Source organism: Myotis yumanensis, unplaced genomic scaffold (assembly GCF_028538775.1).
Source record: "Myotis yumanensis isolate MYYU_CA2020_CCGP unplaced genomic scaffold, mMyoYum1.0.hap1 SCAF_17, whole genome shotgun sequence".
In the NCBI taxonomy this organism is placed as follows: Eukaryota; Metazoa; Chordata; class Mammalia; order Chiroptera; family Vespertilionidae; genus Myotis; species Myotis yumanensis.
The window spans coordinates 40,199,081-40,214,711 of record NW_027223768.1 but is presented as its reverse complement, the minus strand read 5'-3'; the positions used below and the strand labels follow the sequence as shown (position 1 = coordinate 40,214,711).

The following is a 15,631-nucleotide window of genomic DNA, read 5'->3' as shown; positions in this document are numbered from 1 at the left end:
AGGGACCCTGAGAGGTTGGCCAGCCAGCCCCCTGATTGGGGCCGATGGGGGAACCAGTCGGGGGAGGGGAGAGGGGCCGCAGGAGTTTGGCAGTGGGGGGGGGGGGGGGGAAGGAGGGGCTGCGGGAGGTTGGCTGTGGGAGCACACTGACCACCAGGGGGCAGCTTCTGCATTGAGTGCCTGCCCTCTGGTGGTCAGTGCACGTCATAACGACTGGTCGACCGGTCATTCTGGTCATTCGGTCGTAACGGTCGCTTAGGCTTTTATATATTTTTTAATGTTTTTGCATATTTTCATTTCTGACCTCTAGGTGGCAACCACGCCAAGCCTTGTGACCAGCAGTGCAGCAACTACCCTCACAGTCAACCCCGTCCTCCCTCTGACCAGCGCTGCAGTAACCAACCTCTCTGTTACAGGTAACCACTTCTCTGGTACAGGTACCCACCTCTCTGATACAGGTGACCACTTCTCTGGTACAGGTGACCACTTCTCTGGTATAGGTAATCTGGTACAGGTACCCACCTCTCTGATACAGGTGACCACTTCTCTGGTACAGGTACCCACCTCTCTGATACAGGTGACCACTTCTCTGGTACAGGTGACCACTTCTCTGGTACAGGTAATCTGGTACAGGTACCCACCTCTCTGATACAGGTGACCACTTCTCTGGTACAGGTACCCACCTCTCTGATACAGGTGACCACTTCTCTGGTACAGGTGACCACTTCTCTGGTACAGGTACCCACCTCTCTAGTACAGGTACCCACTTCTCTGGCACAGGGAACCACCTCTCTAGTACAGGTACCCACTTCTCTGGCACAGGGAACCACCTCTCTGGTACAGGTACCCACTTCTCTGGCACAGGGAACCACCTCTCTAGTACAGGTAATCACCTCTCTGGTATAGGTAACCACCTCTCTGATACCGGTATGTGGCAGCCAGGCTGTGCAGCTGTGAGGCAGCTGGTAGCCATGAGAGGTTCCTGTGAGAATCTGCCATTAAGCTGTGAATTACAGCTCTAGGAAGGTATTGCTTTTTTTAAAGTTATATGTGAAAACCCGAACTCCAAGAAAAATCAGGCACAATTAATTTTGTCAGAAATAATACTTTCACACAAAGATTTCATCTTTTTTGTTCTTTTTCACCTTACTCTGTCTTCTCCATTACTCCCAGGATTATCTCTCAAAACACACACTTTTTTTCAAGTAGCTCTTCTTAAAAACCTTGACTATCTACAGCTTTTTGCATCAAGACAACATCAGATCAGATGCCCCTTCGCTTTGTAGAAGGCACTTTCCAGTGTGACCCTTGTCTCCACTGGCCTTGGCCCACAGAGGCTGGCGGGCCTGTGAGCAGGTGCAGCCTCAGGTGTCGGCCAGCTGCCTGCACGTTTCTGATGGTGGCAGGGCTGCTCCGGGTCAGGTGTCCATTCCGCCTGGAAGTAGTGTTGAGCTCCCCTGCAGAACTTTCTGTCCCCTGCCTGTGTCACCAATGATTATAGTTTTATAATTTATTCTCTCTTTGCCAATAGACTGTACTTCTCAAAAGGCCTGGATTTTCTTTTTTAATCTCTGCCTCGTTTAGTGCCTGACACATTCACTATAAAATGAATGACTAAATTTTTCCCTATGCCACCTTTTGAGTAGATTTCTCAAATACATTTAAAATGAACTCAGTGCTGTTATCAGCAGTTCTTAATGGCACGATGTGTGAGGCATTCTGCGATTATTCGCCGGGTTGATGATGGGTATGAAGCTCTGGACGGGCGGATTTCTGATGGTTCACGGTGCAGTTTGGATTTAACCTCCAGGTGGGGAAATTGATTTTTCTGCACTCGTATTTAACTTCATCGTACCTCTTTGGCTCTGTGACCTAACCATGGCATGTAAAGTGAATAAATGTTTTTATTCGCATTTATTAAATTAAGGATGAACTTTGCCTTTTCCCTCTTTATCTGTCTGTATCAGTATGAATTCAGACATTCTTTTATATCCAACAGGTTAGAATTGTACCCCTATTTCAGGGTTAAATTGTCCCAGATTGGCCAGTGGGAGTCCTTTCAGCTGGCTCCCCTGTCCTTCTTTAAGTGGTTCCTTCTTTTTTGGCACAAGATGTTCAGGCTCATCTTCACGTTTCTCTGCCCAGGCCTGGAAGCAGCCATTTCTCCAAGGTTTCCGAGTTCCAGTTAGTGAGGAAAGGACTTTGGAACCAAGGTGGAGGCATTAGATACACTCACTGATACGCATTGTTGCTTCTAGGGCATCTCAACTGAAATAAGTGTGCACACACACGGGAATGTGTGTAAGATACACACGTGTGTGTACATTCACTCATCTGCACCATCCATCTTCACTAGCTGTCCCGTGTATTAAACCCATGCATCCATACTTCGTCTCCAGTTCCAGCCCAACACCCTCTAGTTTAGCCGTTCTCAACCTGTGGGTCGCGACCATCGGAAAACACATATAGCATATCAGATATTTACATTACGATTCATAACAGTAGCAAAATTACAGTTATGAAGTAGCAGCGAAAATAATTTTATGGTTGGGGGTCACCACAACATGAGGAACTGTATTAAAGGGTTGCGGCATTAGGAAGGTTAGTTCATTATTTTCTAAGCTTAGGTTCTAAAGGGTTTGTTTTTGTGGTTCATGTGTACAGATGTACTAACGAGGTTAGTGAAAAGTACCCATTTTGAGGTGCTGGCTGGTAGAGTCATTGGTCAGTTGTTCCTGGAGTTGGCTGAACAGAGACCCGCCTCCAGGCTCCCCACAGCTCCTTCCTAACACAGCCCTCTTTTCAGGCACTACAGACACCACCGCCAACAACACTGCGACCGTGATTTCCACCGCGCCTCCGGCCTCCTCCGCAGTCACTTCCCCCTCGCTGAGCCCCTCCCCTACTGCCTCAGCCTCCACCTCTGAGGCCTCGAGTGCTAGTGAGACCAGCACAACACAGACCACCTCCACTCCTCTGCCCTCTCCTCTCGGGACCAGCCAGGTGATGGTGACGGCGTCAGGGCTGCAAACAGCAGCCGCGGCCGCCCTCCAAGGAGCTGCGCAGTTGCCGGCGAACGCGAGTCTCGCTGCCATGGCTGCCGCTGCAGGACTGAGCCCAGGCCTGATGGCACCGTCTCAGTTCGCAGCTGGGTAAGGGCTTTCTCGTCTGTTCCCACCTGAGAGTCCACAAGGAGGTCATCCCGGGGCTTACTCTATGGGAGACTTTCCATCTTCATCTTCAACGCAAAATCCAAAATAAAACTCTTCAAGCCTTAATGTCTTTGAAATGGGTTGCTCTGTAGCAGCTCAAGGACCTTGCTGATTGCGGACTTAAGTGTCTGGACACCCTGGAAGGGCAGCAGTCAGGCCTTCATTTCTAGGTGAGACACGAGCAGCAGGCGCTGGCCGTGCCTCGGGGTTGGGCCAGGGGGAGCCCACAGTTTCCGGCTCTCAATCTCACTCATTCCCTGCTGGCCTCTCAGCTGACCTCTTTCTGACTCTCAAACGTGCGGAGGGGCTGCAGCAGTAAGAATTACTCTATAGATATGTTTATTTCTCTGGCATTTGTTTTGTTTTGAGAAAAGAGAAGGAGATAATGCAGAGCAAGTTTGAATGGCTACGAGTTGGACACTGTGTGGTCATAGTCTTGTTTGGTTTGCACAGTGAGCTTCAGGGAGAGCAGAGACTCAGGCTGTCGACTGTAGAGAGGACAAGAGCTGCAGCTGCTTCCATCGCCTCCCCTCCGGCGAGGCCTGTTTTCCCTTGGGCGTGATGTCACGCTGACCGCTGTGTCTGCTCTTTTCACTTGCAGAGGTGCCTTACTCAGTCTCAACCCAGGGACCCTGGGCGGTGCTCTCAGTCCAGCTCTGATGAGCAACAGTACACTGGCAACCATTCAAGGTCAGTACAGCTGCTTTCCTTACTTATCTCTTTTTTTCTTTTTTTTTTTAATGGAGGAAATCTACTTTGCCAGAGGTCAGGGTGATGGGGAGTCAGTTGAATTGATAATGTAGACTAACTTGAGGACCAAGAAAATGTCTTGTAAAAAAGCTTTGTGAAGAAGTATAGGTGTGGTTTGGGCGTTAGAACAGGAAGCCTACTAGTTTGGTGTAAGAAATCAGGACTTTTATGCTGATATTGGCCTTGTTATGTGTATAGACTTGGGGACAGACTTTCTCCCTAACAAGTTTATCGACTTAGTCATCCAAGACCTATGCCTAGGCACCCTGACCAAGTAAACCCCCGTCCTCACCTCCACCCCAAGAGAGCACGGCTGAGCAGTCCCCTCGGAGCACATCGGGGAATCCAGGAGCACTTCGCATCCTTGCTGGGCCTGCCCTTTGTTCCTTTGGTGTCCCCGTCCTTGCCTTTCCCAAGGCCAGTGGGTCCCTTTGACCTTTGCGTGCTACCAGTCTCAAGTGCGTCTGAATCCCAAAGGGTTTACTGAAGGGTGTGTCTTATGTGCCTCGGCTTGTGTCTGAAGATGCTTGAGAGACATCCCTGTATAATCAAAGAATGTGAATGTTTTTTTCTTACAATTAAAATAGTTTGTGCTTAAGTGAGAGTTCTTGGGGCCAAAAATAAGCTGTTAGCCACTTGAGTAAAGGTGCTGTCAGGTGGGTGATATTCCTCCAGTGTACGTACCACAGAAAACACTGGTCACTGACAAGTCCCAGACATGGGCTGGACTGCCTGGCCTCACACTGACCTCCGTGCTGTGTAGAATCGGTGATTAGCTCTGTGAAGCTTTTGTTAGCCAAGGACTCCTTTTTGGAATAAGACTGTGAGAAGCCACTTTCTTGGCAGCAGGTGTCTTTGGGTGGTAGTGATGCTCCAGACACTGCAGGCGGGAAAGACCTCTCTGAGGAGATCTAGAACCAGTCCATGGCCCTAAGCCTGGAATCTCAGAAAACTTCGAGCCGCACCAAGTCTCCCCGTGTGTGCTCATTGTGTGATGGGGTCCAAGTCAGGGACGATCCCTCAGTCCCTCCAGCTGTCTTTACATGTTACATAAGAAATCAACCAAAGTCTTAAAGCCTAGAGAAACCTTCTAATCTGCATGTGGTTTTATGGGTCAGGGAGATATTGGGTGGTTGTCAGATAACGGAAATTTAGTAAATGAGAATGCCCGCTTATTTTTTTAAATTGATTTCAGAGAGGGAGAGAGAGAGAGAGAAACATCAATGAATGGTGAGAGAGAATTACTGATCGGCTGCCTCCTGCACGCCCCACACTGGGGATCGAGCTGTAACCCAGGCATGTGCCCTGACCCCCTCCTTCACAGGTCGATGCTCAACCACTGAGCCATTCCAGCCGGACGCCCACTTATTTTAAAGAAAATCTTGCTGATGCCTTCATCACAGAAAGTTCTCAGGTGCTAGAGCGAGTCCTAACCCATGATGGCCCATGTGGGCATCCCCACATCTCTGCTCCCTCCTGTAACGCCCACCACGCTCTGCACAAGTTAGAAGGGGCAAACTTGGTCACACCTTACACTTTACTTGCTAACTTAATTTATTTTAGAACAAAAGCCTTTGGAAAGATGGCTTTTCATCTTGTGTATAAAGCCATAAAGTGCTCAGATTTTTCATAGTGCCAGTGGATTGATAAAAGCTGACTATATTTTAGTGCTGTGATTGCTGGAGCTAGTTTGTCATTTGAAGGGAGTTTAACATTGGCAATCTTTATTGAAAACAGTCACTGGATTTACCTAATGCTGTCGGTGGGCACTGAAGTCAGGGAAGCTCCAGTGCAGATAGATGCAGCTCTAGCGGGTCAGACAGGCCTTACCTCCCTCCCCCCTGCTCACGCTCACTAGATTGTTCAGTCCTTTAGGCCAGCGGTCACCAACCGGTGGTCCACGGACCACCAGTGGCCTGTACAGGTCTGAAAGGTTGGTGACCGCTGCTTTAGGTCCTTCAAAATCATAACAAAACTTCAGGTGGGACAAGATGGCTCTCTGATTAAGAAAAACAGTCAGCGAAGGGCCGGTCTTTGTAGCTGGTTGTGGGAGATTGAAGTCATTTGGTGGCCCTTGGCTTCTCCAGGATGGTATTAACTGTCTCCTTCCCACCTGTTTTGGGGGTTTGTCTGTAGCTCTTGCTTCTGGTGGCTCTCTTCCAATAACGTCATTGGACGCAACTGGGAACCTGGTCTTTGCCAATGCGGGAGGAGCCCCCAACATCGTGACCGCCCCTCTGTTCCTGAACCCCCAGAACCTCTCTCTGCTCACCAGCAACCCGGTTAGCCTGGTCTCTGCCGCCGCAGCCTCCGCGGGGAACTCTGGGCCTGTCGCCAGCCTTCACGCCGCCTCCACCTCTGCTGAGTCCATCCAGAACACGCTCTTCACAGTGGCCTCTTCCAGTGGGGCTGCCTCCACCACCACCACCGCCTCCAAGGCGCAGTGAGTGCTGCCCGCCTCTTCCAGCGCAGTGCCATCGGGCAGCCAGCTGGCGACCGCAGGTGCCCTGGCTCCCTCTTGCCACGGTGTGAGGGCAAGGGAGAGGAGAGCAGGAAAGACACGTGCCGGAAAGAAAGGATGAGGACCGGACTTCATTTGCCTAATTTTATAATAAAACACTGTCTTTTCAGGATTGCTTCATGGATTGGAGAACTTTCTAACCAAAAATTAAAAAAAAAAAAAAAAAGCAGAAACAAAAAATCAAAAACAAACAAAAAATAAGTGAAAGGACTACTTATCATTTCCAGCGGTCACGGTGGCAGTCAAGGTGGGTTACCAATTCTAATATGGGTAGGAAGGAGATTTCTTGTTTGTCTAAAGTCCTTTTTTTTCTTAAAAAAAAATCATTTTTATGGGTCTGTTGTACAGGCCACTAAGTCATAACAAGGTGTTTATAATCGTATCAATTGTGTTGGGGGTTCCTTTCTTAACTGGTACAATTTAGGCAGGCCCGCGTTACTGTATCTGTTATTGTTGTTGTCATGTTTTATATATATTTGGTTTGGACGTGTCTCGCTCCTGGATCCTGCTTCAGTGAGCTCCCACTGTGGGGAGGGGTCGGGAACTCGAGTCCTTCACTGCGAATGTCCTTGCTGGTTTCCTCACCCTGGATGCTCACAGAGGCCCTAGGAAATATTTTCTGTTGCCACTTATGCAAGAGGCTCGGTGCAGAAGCTGAGGGCAGCGTGCGCAGACGCTCCCACTCCACGCCCCCATCAGGTGGTGCCTTTGGAGCACTTTTGTGTAGGAAGGAATTCCTGCTGGACTGTAGCTCTCACTCAGACCTTGAATGACCCGAGGCCGGGTCCTGGGGTGCACCAGCGCCGCTCCTTGCCTCTCATGGGGCCGCACGTGTTGCAGGCGGGACTTGGCTCCAAGAGCAAAGACTACTGCAGACACCTGCCTGGGTGGTTCTCGTGACTCTGATCTCCTGAAAAATGCTCCTATTGTTGCTGTGTGTGTGTGTTTGTTCCATTGTGTGGAAGGTTTTCAATCGAACTTCCTTCAACTTAGCAAAGAACAAATGTACTTGTTGGGAGTGGGGTGTTTCCCTCCTGTTCTCTAAAGGAGCCCTGCTAGCCTGCTCCCATTGGTGATTGAACTCCATCCCCCCTCCAACAGGGGGATGAGAAGAGTCTGAGGTTACACCTTCTCTAGCCACAGACTTTCCCCCAGGTGGCTCTCACCCGCCACCCCAAGACCGTCCTTGTCCCCTGGTGGAGAAGGCACGCACTAGCTTCGTGGGTCTGGAGAGCCTGAGGACTGAGCAGGACCTGCGTGCACCTCACTTGGGTGTCTCCTGGGCTGGTTAGTGATGCTCCTGTGAGGCGGGTCACGTGGCAATGGTAGCTGTTCTGGGGAAGGGAGGAGCTTCTGGCATGGGTGCGGTGTTTCTGGACTGTGTAAATGAGCCCAAGAGAAGGGGGAGTTCATGAAGTAGATGAGGAGCGAGGTGACTGGGAAACGGGATCCCCTTTTCTTTATGGTAGCATCTATACCAAAACCCCTGGACTGATCCCTGCAAGGCGCTCCTGCGCCCGCCCGCCCGTCTGACTGAGGGCGAGGGCCGGCTGCTGTCCCGGGTGCTTGCTGACCTTGCCTGTCCCAGCTGCACTTTCCCCTTCTGAGCTTTAGGCTGAGGGCTTACCGGTCATTTTCGTTGCTCGACTTGTGCTGGAGGGAGCTTGGTTCTGTGCACTTATGTCTCCACGGCCTTGGGAAAGGTCGTGCATTTCTGTTTGTGATCGTCCAAGTGGGAGACAGGCACATTAATGTTAAAAGGCCAGAAACATTTTCATCCCCTTGTTGATTTTTCTTTTGTTCCATCTGTCTTCCTGTTTTATTTCACAAAGTATTTAATTCCCATCCTCGGTGTCCTCTCCTCACCCTTCCCTTTCCCTAAAATCCCTCCAAAATCAGTGAACTGCAAGCAGGGATACTAACAAATGTCCACCCACCTTTTTTATGTGTGGTGTGTTTTTTTTTATGTTTTTGTGTGTGTTTTTAACTAAGCTTGAACCAAAGTCAATTTTTAGCAAGCTGCTGTACTAAAGGACTAGTTTTTATCGTGCGGTTCAGACACATTGAGGAGTTAGATGCTACTGACAATTTCTTTTTCATTGTCTTTAATAATTTTATATAAAAGTTGCTGCTTCTTTTAATCTTTTATGTTGGTAAATTGTACTATCCTCTGGGCAGACATGAACTTGATTTTTAACTAGTTTATTTAGTTTGGTGTGTAAATAGAATGGCAGTGTCGGTGAACTAACTTTTCTCTCTCTGCCCCTCAAGTTCTCTGATGTAGTTAAATTTAGTCTTGTATCCTGACTTGATATCTCTAACTTTAGTCTGTGCTAATGGTTGTAGGACTATCAATAATACTGCAGCTGCCATGGGAATGGGTTGCGCCCTTGGGAGTGGCAGGTTCCAGGCAAGATTCAGGGAGGGGAATGCTGATACCCACCATACTGGGTGAGAGGCTATAGCATTAATTCCCAAAATGACTACCAAAGGAAGTGTCAAGGCCCAAGGAACTCCAGCCCAGTGGCTAACAGCAAGGGCCAGGACTGTCTGGGTTTGTTTCCTATGTGGCTCCAAAGATGCTCCCTCTCCCAGGTAAGACTCACCAATGGACTTTAATATGTAAAAGGATACTAAACATTCAAGTCAGTGTGATGGTCTTCATTCCCAGCCCTGTCTGTATTCTCTGGTCAGTTTAGGATAAGGGAATTGTGCCTGGGGATCACTTTATGATATTAAACCAGCATAAAAACCTGTATTTAAAAAAAATAAATCTTTAGACAAGTAAAAACAAGTTGCGAAATGAATGTACATTTATACATGTACGAGAAACACTAAAACAGCTTGTTGCTGGGTGGGTAGCTTAAATAGATCCCCAGCCCCACCCCTAGGAGCCCCACTGACCGTATTGCTTCATGATACAACCTGTAGTCCTTTGTCACTGTGTCATCTTTATCATCTCCACAAATGCTTTTTGTGTTGAGTGAATCTCTGAAGCTGGATACTCAGATGTAGCTGTTAGACACCTTATGTGGGAGTCTGGAAATTAAGAGGGGCAACTGATCAAAACGAGGTGTTGGGTTGAGTTCCTGCATTTCTAAGAGGAAGGGCCAGACAGGCCATCCCAACTCATTGTGTCAGTCTTCTTTTTTCCCCTTAATGTTTATGCAAGTTTTATTTTATCCCTGAATTTGCTTAACACATTAAACCAAAGACTAATTCTAATGCATTTGTAGTGATACTATATTTGCCCATGGCGATGGGCCTTCCCAAGGGAGTGCTGAATGTAACTGTTTGAACCGTACTCATTGCAAGCAGTGCAGTTTGGTCGTGCACGTGATGTGTGCCCTGTGTAAATCTGAGGGACAAGGCAGAAAGACCTAGAAAAGGGCTTCTCACAGGAACCCTGTTACTGTCCCTGATTTAAGAAATAGGTTGAGTACTGTATTAGTTTAAATGTTTCTGAAGTTATGGAGGCAGCTCTTTAAAATTATGTAAATGGTGCAGTCCGTTATGTGATGTCACATACTTCCTGTATTTATTTGATAAGAAAGATCAATACAGCCCCATTTACTCAGCTTCTTGTCAGAGAGATGGAACCACAGGAGCCCGGCTGCTGTTCTGTGTAGGACCACACCTGTTTGTACTTCATGGTAGATTATTAGAAAGAATTTTTTTAGAAAGAAAATAAGATTAGTTAAAAGGCTTCTAGTGAGATTTTTTTTTTTACCATTTGTTCCACGTAATTCTTTCATTGTTGGGGGGAAAAGCACAATTATACCTCTTTTTTTATTTTTAATGTTATTTTGTCCTATTAACCTTCATTTATTTGCAAAAGTAGGGGAACCTTGTCTACATTATCCAGAAGCACAGATATTTGCTTGACACAATATTTAAATTCAGCCCAATCTTTAACATTAAATTTTCTATTTAAATTGCTACATTTGCAAGTATGGGAAATTAATGTCGACTTTTAACATTATAAATCCTAATAGTAAACATTGCAGTTAGTGTGTACTAGACATGTGGCTTACAGAAGACACTGATTGTAGTTCATAGTCTAAAGTTGTTCCCAAGCCACGTCATCCTCACAAAACTTTCTTACGGAGAAAAAAGTAAAATCGGTGAGATGGGAAGAAAAGGGAGCAGTGTTGACAGGGAGAGGCAGGGCCAGGGCTCCTGGCTGGGGCGAGCAGCGGGGGCCTGGCACCCCCAGCGCCACTTCCGAGCCTTCAGTTACAGAAGAGCCGAGCAGCTCATTGTGAGAGTTTGGTCAAACGCTTTCTCAGAAATCAGCATCAAAAATTGATGAATTTAAAATTCTGTTTTTCAAACCATGTTTATTAGAGCTGAAAACTTTAAAAGACCAAAGTTTGGAATTTAAACTAAAGCCAGTGGGAGTGAGTTGACGGGTTAATTTGATCACGAGCATTAGGAGGATACTTTTGTGCCCGTGTGTGACGAGTGTTCCGTGTGCGGCCTCTTCGAGTAATGCTGGCCCCGGCCATTCTGGGGTCATTTTCAATCTTAGACATTTTGAGGACAACACTTGATAAAGTGGCAAACCTTCCTGAGCAGCCCCTGCCTTTGGAGAAGGAGGAAACCCTCCTTGGACCAGGAATCGCTGAGGCAGCTGACGGAGGCGTGCACTGCGCGTGACTGCGATCCTGGGCGAGGCCGAGGCGGTCCCGTTCTGCCTCCTTGTTTCTCAATCCAGAGAGAGTAGACGGGTCGCCAAGACTCCCAGTGAGATGTCGGAAGGGTCTCAGAGAGCAGGGTGTTCTCTGAGTTGTTCAGATGTCCACGTGGTTCGTGAGCTGCTGCTGCTCCGACCACCCTCATTGGTGAGCAGCGCTGTCCTGGCTCTGCCTCTCGGCCTTGGCCCCACGCAGGAGCCGTGGGTGCAGCTGTGTTGGTCTGGAACCTGGATCTCCTTTTCTCCCTTCCTTCTCCCTTTGAATGGCGACACCTTAATCCGTGAGGATAGTGCTGGAGGGTAGCGGTGGCTACTGGCCCCTTCATGAAATACCTCAGTGTAGTTTAGCATTGTTGCAGAACTGGTTTTAAACTAAAAACCAAATAAACAAAAAGAAAAAACTTTATAAATAGTGGAAATAATTCTAGCTGTAGCATTTAGTTAACTGATGTTTATTAAGATGGATAAACATGATTGATGCTGTATGTATTGGGATCCTGTTTATAGGTTACAATTTATGGGATTCGAGGGGGGTCGGGTGGGGGACGAGGAGAAGGTGACTGTTAGAAGGAATCGTTGCTCGTTGCTCGTGTGTGTTTGTTGTTCCTTCTCTCTCTCTTACCAAAGGAAACTTGACTGTCCCTGTGACTGGGCTTGGGGTTTGTTGGCCTCTCTGTGGTCTGACCTGATGGGCAGTGTGTGGGGCATGCAGGTGGCACATGGGTTCAGGGTCCCTTGGGCATTGACATCCTTGCTAAGGCGGCCTGTGCCCCCAGATCAGCCCTGCCAGCCTCTCCCAACGGCTCTTACCTCTGTATGTGGCAGGCACGTGGGCAAAGGATGACTGTGCGATGCCGGGTAGAGAGGTGGCAGTAGTGCCCTGTCCGCGTGGACAGCAGAGCAGAATGAGTGTGTGGGCCTCGTCACCTGGGAAGATGAGCGTGGACGGCTCTTGTCGCCTGGGTCATGTTGGATGTGCTGGTAGCACACACTCTTGGACCCAGCTGACTTCCGTCCAGACCAAAAATGCAAAAGAAGGAAAACCAAACCTAGAAGTTGACAGCCGTCCTGCTTGCCCCCCACCTCGGTGACGTGTGACCTCTGGGGATTGGTTGGCTGGTGAGATTGAGGAGGGCATGTTCTGGGGGCACGTTCGGGGTTGGGGGGGGGGGGGGCGGGGAAGGACGCGACTTTCTGCCCGCACTGTGGGACAGGCTTTCTCAGCCCCCCTGAGTCCAGACTAGGCACTTCTCCAGAAAGCCTGTTTGTAAATGAATGCCCGTCTCATGGAACCTCAGTGGGATCCGGTTTGGATACCAGAGACACTGCTCCGTCCTTGCTTATCCTGTTTCAACCGGCAGAAGGAATAGGAACAAAAAGCTGGAACTTGGGAAAGCTTCCCCGCTGTCCTCTCCCTCCTGCTCCCTGAGGAGGGCCTGGTGGTCACCCTGGCTTTGGAAGGGACTCCTTTAGTTTCACTCGCTGGTCTGTAGGACGGATGGGCCGCTCAGTGTCGCTGGGACGTTCTTGGAATCGCTGGGGGCTTGGGGGTGGGAGGAAGGGGGTAGGGTTCTTTCTTTCCCTTCATCTAACACATGTAGAGCCAGTGCAGCTAAGTTCAGGTGAGTGAGATGTGCTGTCAATGTACAAGAGAAGCATTTTCAAGAGCAGGTGACGTGGAGAACCGAGACCTTCCTTGAAGCTCTGCCCATGGTGCCGTGTCGTTCCAAGCTGTTCGTGCACGTGACCTCCTGGGCATTGAGGAGCTCATTGTTTGGGGCACTATTGATGACCGAGCAAGGGAGGGAGGGCAAGAAATGTATTGCGCTCTCAATTTTTCATCAAAAACTGCCAGGGTGCTGGGCATATGGCAGCTGTGCTAACAGTCTTGTTGACAGGATGTGACAGTGTCAGCCCTGGCTTCACAGGACGCTAGATGGCAGGGCCTGGGCGCTGAAGGGAGAAGCACTCGAAGCAGAGGCTATGGGATCAAGGGTTATGGATACCACTTTGAGTGCAGAATGGGACTCCCTGGGGTGGGCAGGGTCCCTGGGTCTGCCCACTCTGCCAGGGCTCCGCCACCATCAGATAGGTCAGACCCCAAAACAGTTTCCTGTAGAAACATCGTGGTCTGCTGCAGAGTCCCCTGGATTTTCTTAGTTCCTTGCTCATTGCTGTGCTCACGGCCACACAGCAGCTGAGGCCTCCTTCAGACTCTGCTGTTTAATGAGGCTTCCAGATGCTTCTGTACAGTCGGGCCCCTTTGGAGGGAAGGACAGAGCCAGGCAGACACATGCCCGTGCTCCCTCCTGTCTCAGTGGGAGCCTCGGGCAGGAAATCAGTGCACTTTCAGAAGCTCCGGGACAGCGCCGTCTGGAAGGCTGGACTCGCGCCAGCCAGGTCGGTGCCCTGCCTGGGTGTGCCCTGCCTCGGTTCTGACCTGCACAGGCCCAGTGGGGTGCCTCGTGCCCGCCTGTTGTGTGAGCATGAGACCTGCGGCCGTATTGAAACTGGCCTTTTTGCAATATAAACCTCCTGTCCTGAGGCCAGGTCGAGGCCAGGTTGGGGAGATAGACGGGCTTCCAGCTTCTGACCTCTGCTCCAGCGGGCCTTGCGCACCGCTGGCGGAGGAGGAGGCCCGCTCTCTGCGGAGACGCCTCCTCCCACCGAAGGTCAAGTCGTCCGCCTGTCCCTTCCTCTGGTGGCAACAGAGGCTAGGCGAGTAAGCACGGGCCTCTCCCACCGCAGCCAGGGCGTCGTATACCTCATTCTAACTCGTGACTGAGTAACTTGCTTCAACTTCCTCTAAACCTTACGGAGTTGCCAAGTCTGCCCTCCCTCCCGTGAGTCATGCTGAGCTCTGGCCTATAGCATTGCGGGATCTGGGGCCTGGGGTGGGCCCACCTAGCGCCTCTGAATGTCGCTGCTTGAAAGCTACTGCAAGTGAGGGCAAATGGCAATCTTATGGTTCTTTTGTTGCAAGAGGTCTTCACAGGTCAGGGGCCCACTCCCCGCACCTGCCTGTAGGGGCTGGCCGGCTGTCAGCCCCCACCCCACCTTTCCGACTGCTGGCCACACGCCAACTCCTGTCTTGGCCTTTCCCTGGCGGCAGGAGGCCACCCCTTCCCTCCAAGGCCTCTGGTTCTGCTGGCTTTCGGGACTGTGGGTGGAAGGGAAAACACCAAAGAGGCCCCTTTGCGCTGACTGCTGCACACACATTTCACTTTTGTTCCTTTGACATGACCAAAAAATCCAAATATTTAAGTTATTATTATTATTAGTTGACAATCTTATGTCCTGTGGGCTCTCTGAAGCCACGCCCGGCCCGTTTCCTTTTCTTTGAATGTAGTTCCCGCCTCAGTCCCCACTCCGCCCGGAAGCTCCGCCAGGTCTTCCTCTGTGATTCGCCAGGGAGGGTGGTTTCTTTGTTTGGTTTTGTTTTGTTTTTTAAATTTCCAGCCAAAACCAAAGATTTCTTAATGATTGTATAAACTCAAAACAAACAAAAAAACCAAAGAAAAGGGCAGTCTTCAGCGTCGATCCAGTCTGTGGCGTCCTGACTGGCGCCGAGCAAGGCCGGGCAGGTGGGGCTCTGGCCGCGGAAGGGCAGGTGTGCGCGCACTCGGCCTGGAGCTCCGGCCCTGCCGACTGTGAACATGCCGTGGAGCACAGTGGCGTTTCAGATTCTTCAGAACAGCAGACAAAACCCATCGCCACGATAATCCGCCCACAACGCCACGGTCACGGCCAGGCAGGGCTGAGCCCAGGACGAGGAGGGTGGGTGCTGCTGGCCCAGGACTCCACAGAGTGGGGAGGCCGAAGACAGACACTGGCGCAGGACTGGCTGCTCTGCTGGGTGCTAACCTCTGGGCTGGCGCTGAGCACGCCCAGGGCCCTTCGGAGCCTTCGTTCTCTTTCCTTTCCTGGGAGACCGCGGCAGCGGCTGTCCCCGCGGGAGCGTGCAGAGCGCTTGTGGACCTTTCATTCCCCACTGTGGCTGTCTCCTTCCTGCGGCGCGCTGCGCAACTATGCATCGTGTTTCTCACCTGTGCTAGGTAGATGCCTGTGACTTTTTAACTGGGGGGCGGGGGTTGCAAATGAAGGAACTTTTTACACGGATCTTTTTAATCTCAGCTTATGGGGGGGTGGGTTCTAGGGTCATACAAGCTCTATCCCAAAGCAAAACCCAAATGTTAGTAATCTTAGGCTGACGCAGATACCAAAGAGAATCCCGCCCTGCACCGCAGACCGCGGAGTGCGCGCACCGCACCTGCACTCGTCTGACCTCAGCAGTTCCAAAGCGTAGATGTATATTTTGGTATATTTCTGGGATATTAAAAAATGTTGTTTAACTTCTCGTTTGTTTCCGTGTAAAGTCATAGCATGAAAATAACTGAACTGTCCTATTCTTAGTAGTTTGAAATAATAGTATTTTTGTATGTTTGGGTGTGT

The 15,631-nt window shown here is 49.9% G+C and overlaps 1 protein-coding gene across 5 annotated transcripts in view; it reads left to right on the top strand.

Moving 5' to 3' along the window:
• POU2F1 (POU class 2 homeobox 1) overlaps window positions 1–12,331 on the top strand; it is a 124,561-nt gene extending 112,230 nt beyond the window's left edge. For 4 of the 5 annotated variants that reach the window (XM_070397304.1, XM_070397305.1, XM_070397303.1 and 1 more), the window contains exons 13-16: window positions 311–416; window positions 2,807–3,152; window positions 3,814–3,902; window positions 6,099–12,331. In XM_070397304.1, the coding sequence (XP_070253405.1) occupies window positions 311–416; window positions 2,807–3,152; window positions 3,814–3,902; window positions 6,099–6,409 (852 nt within the window). In that variant the 3' untranslated portion in view covers window positions 6,410–12,331. Of the gene's footprint in view, window positions 1–310; window positions 417–2,806; window positions 3,153–3,813; window positions 3,903–5,286 lie in introns of all 5 variants that reach the window. The other variant, XM_070397307.1, reaches the window with a different exon arrangement.
• The last annotated feature ends 3,300 nt before the right edge of the window (window positions 12,332–15,631 follow it).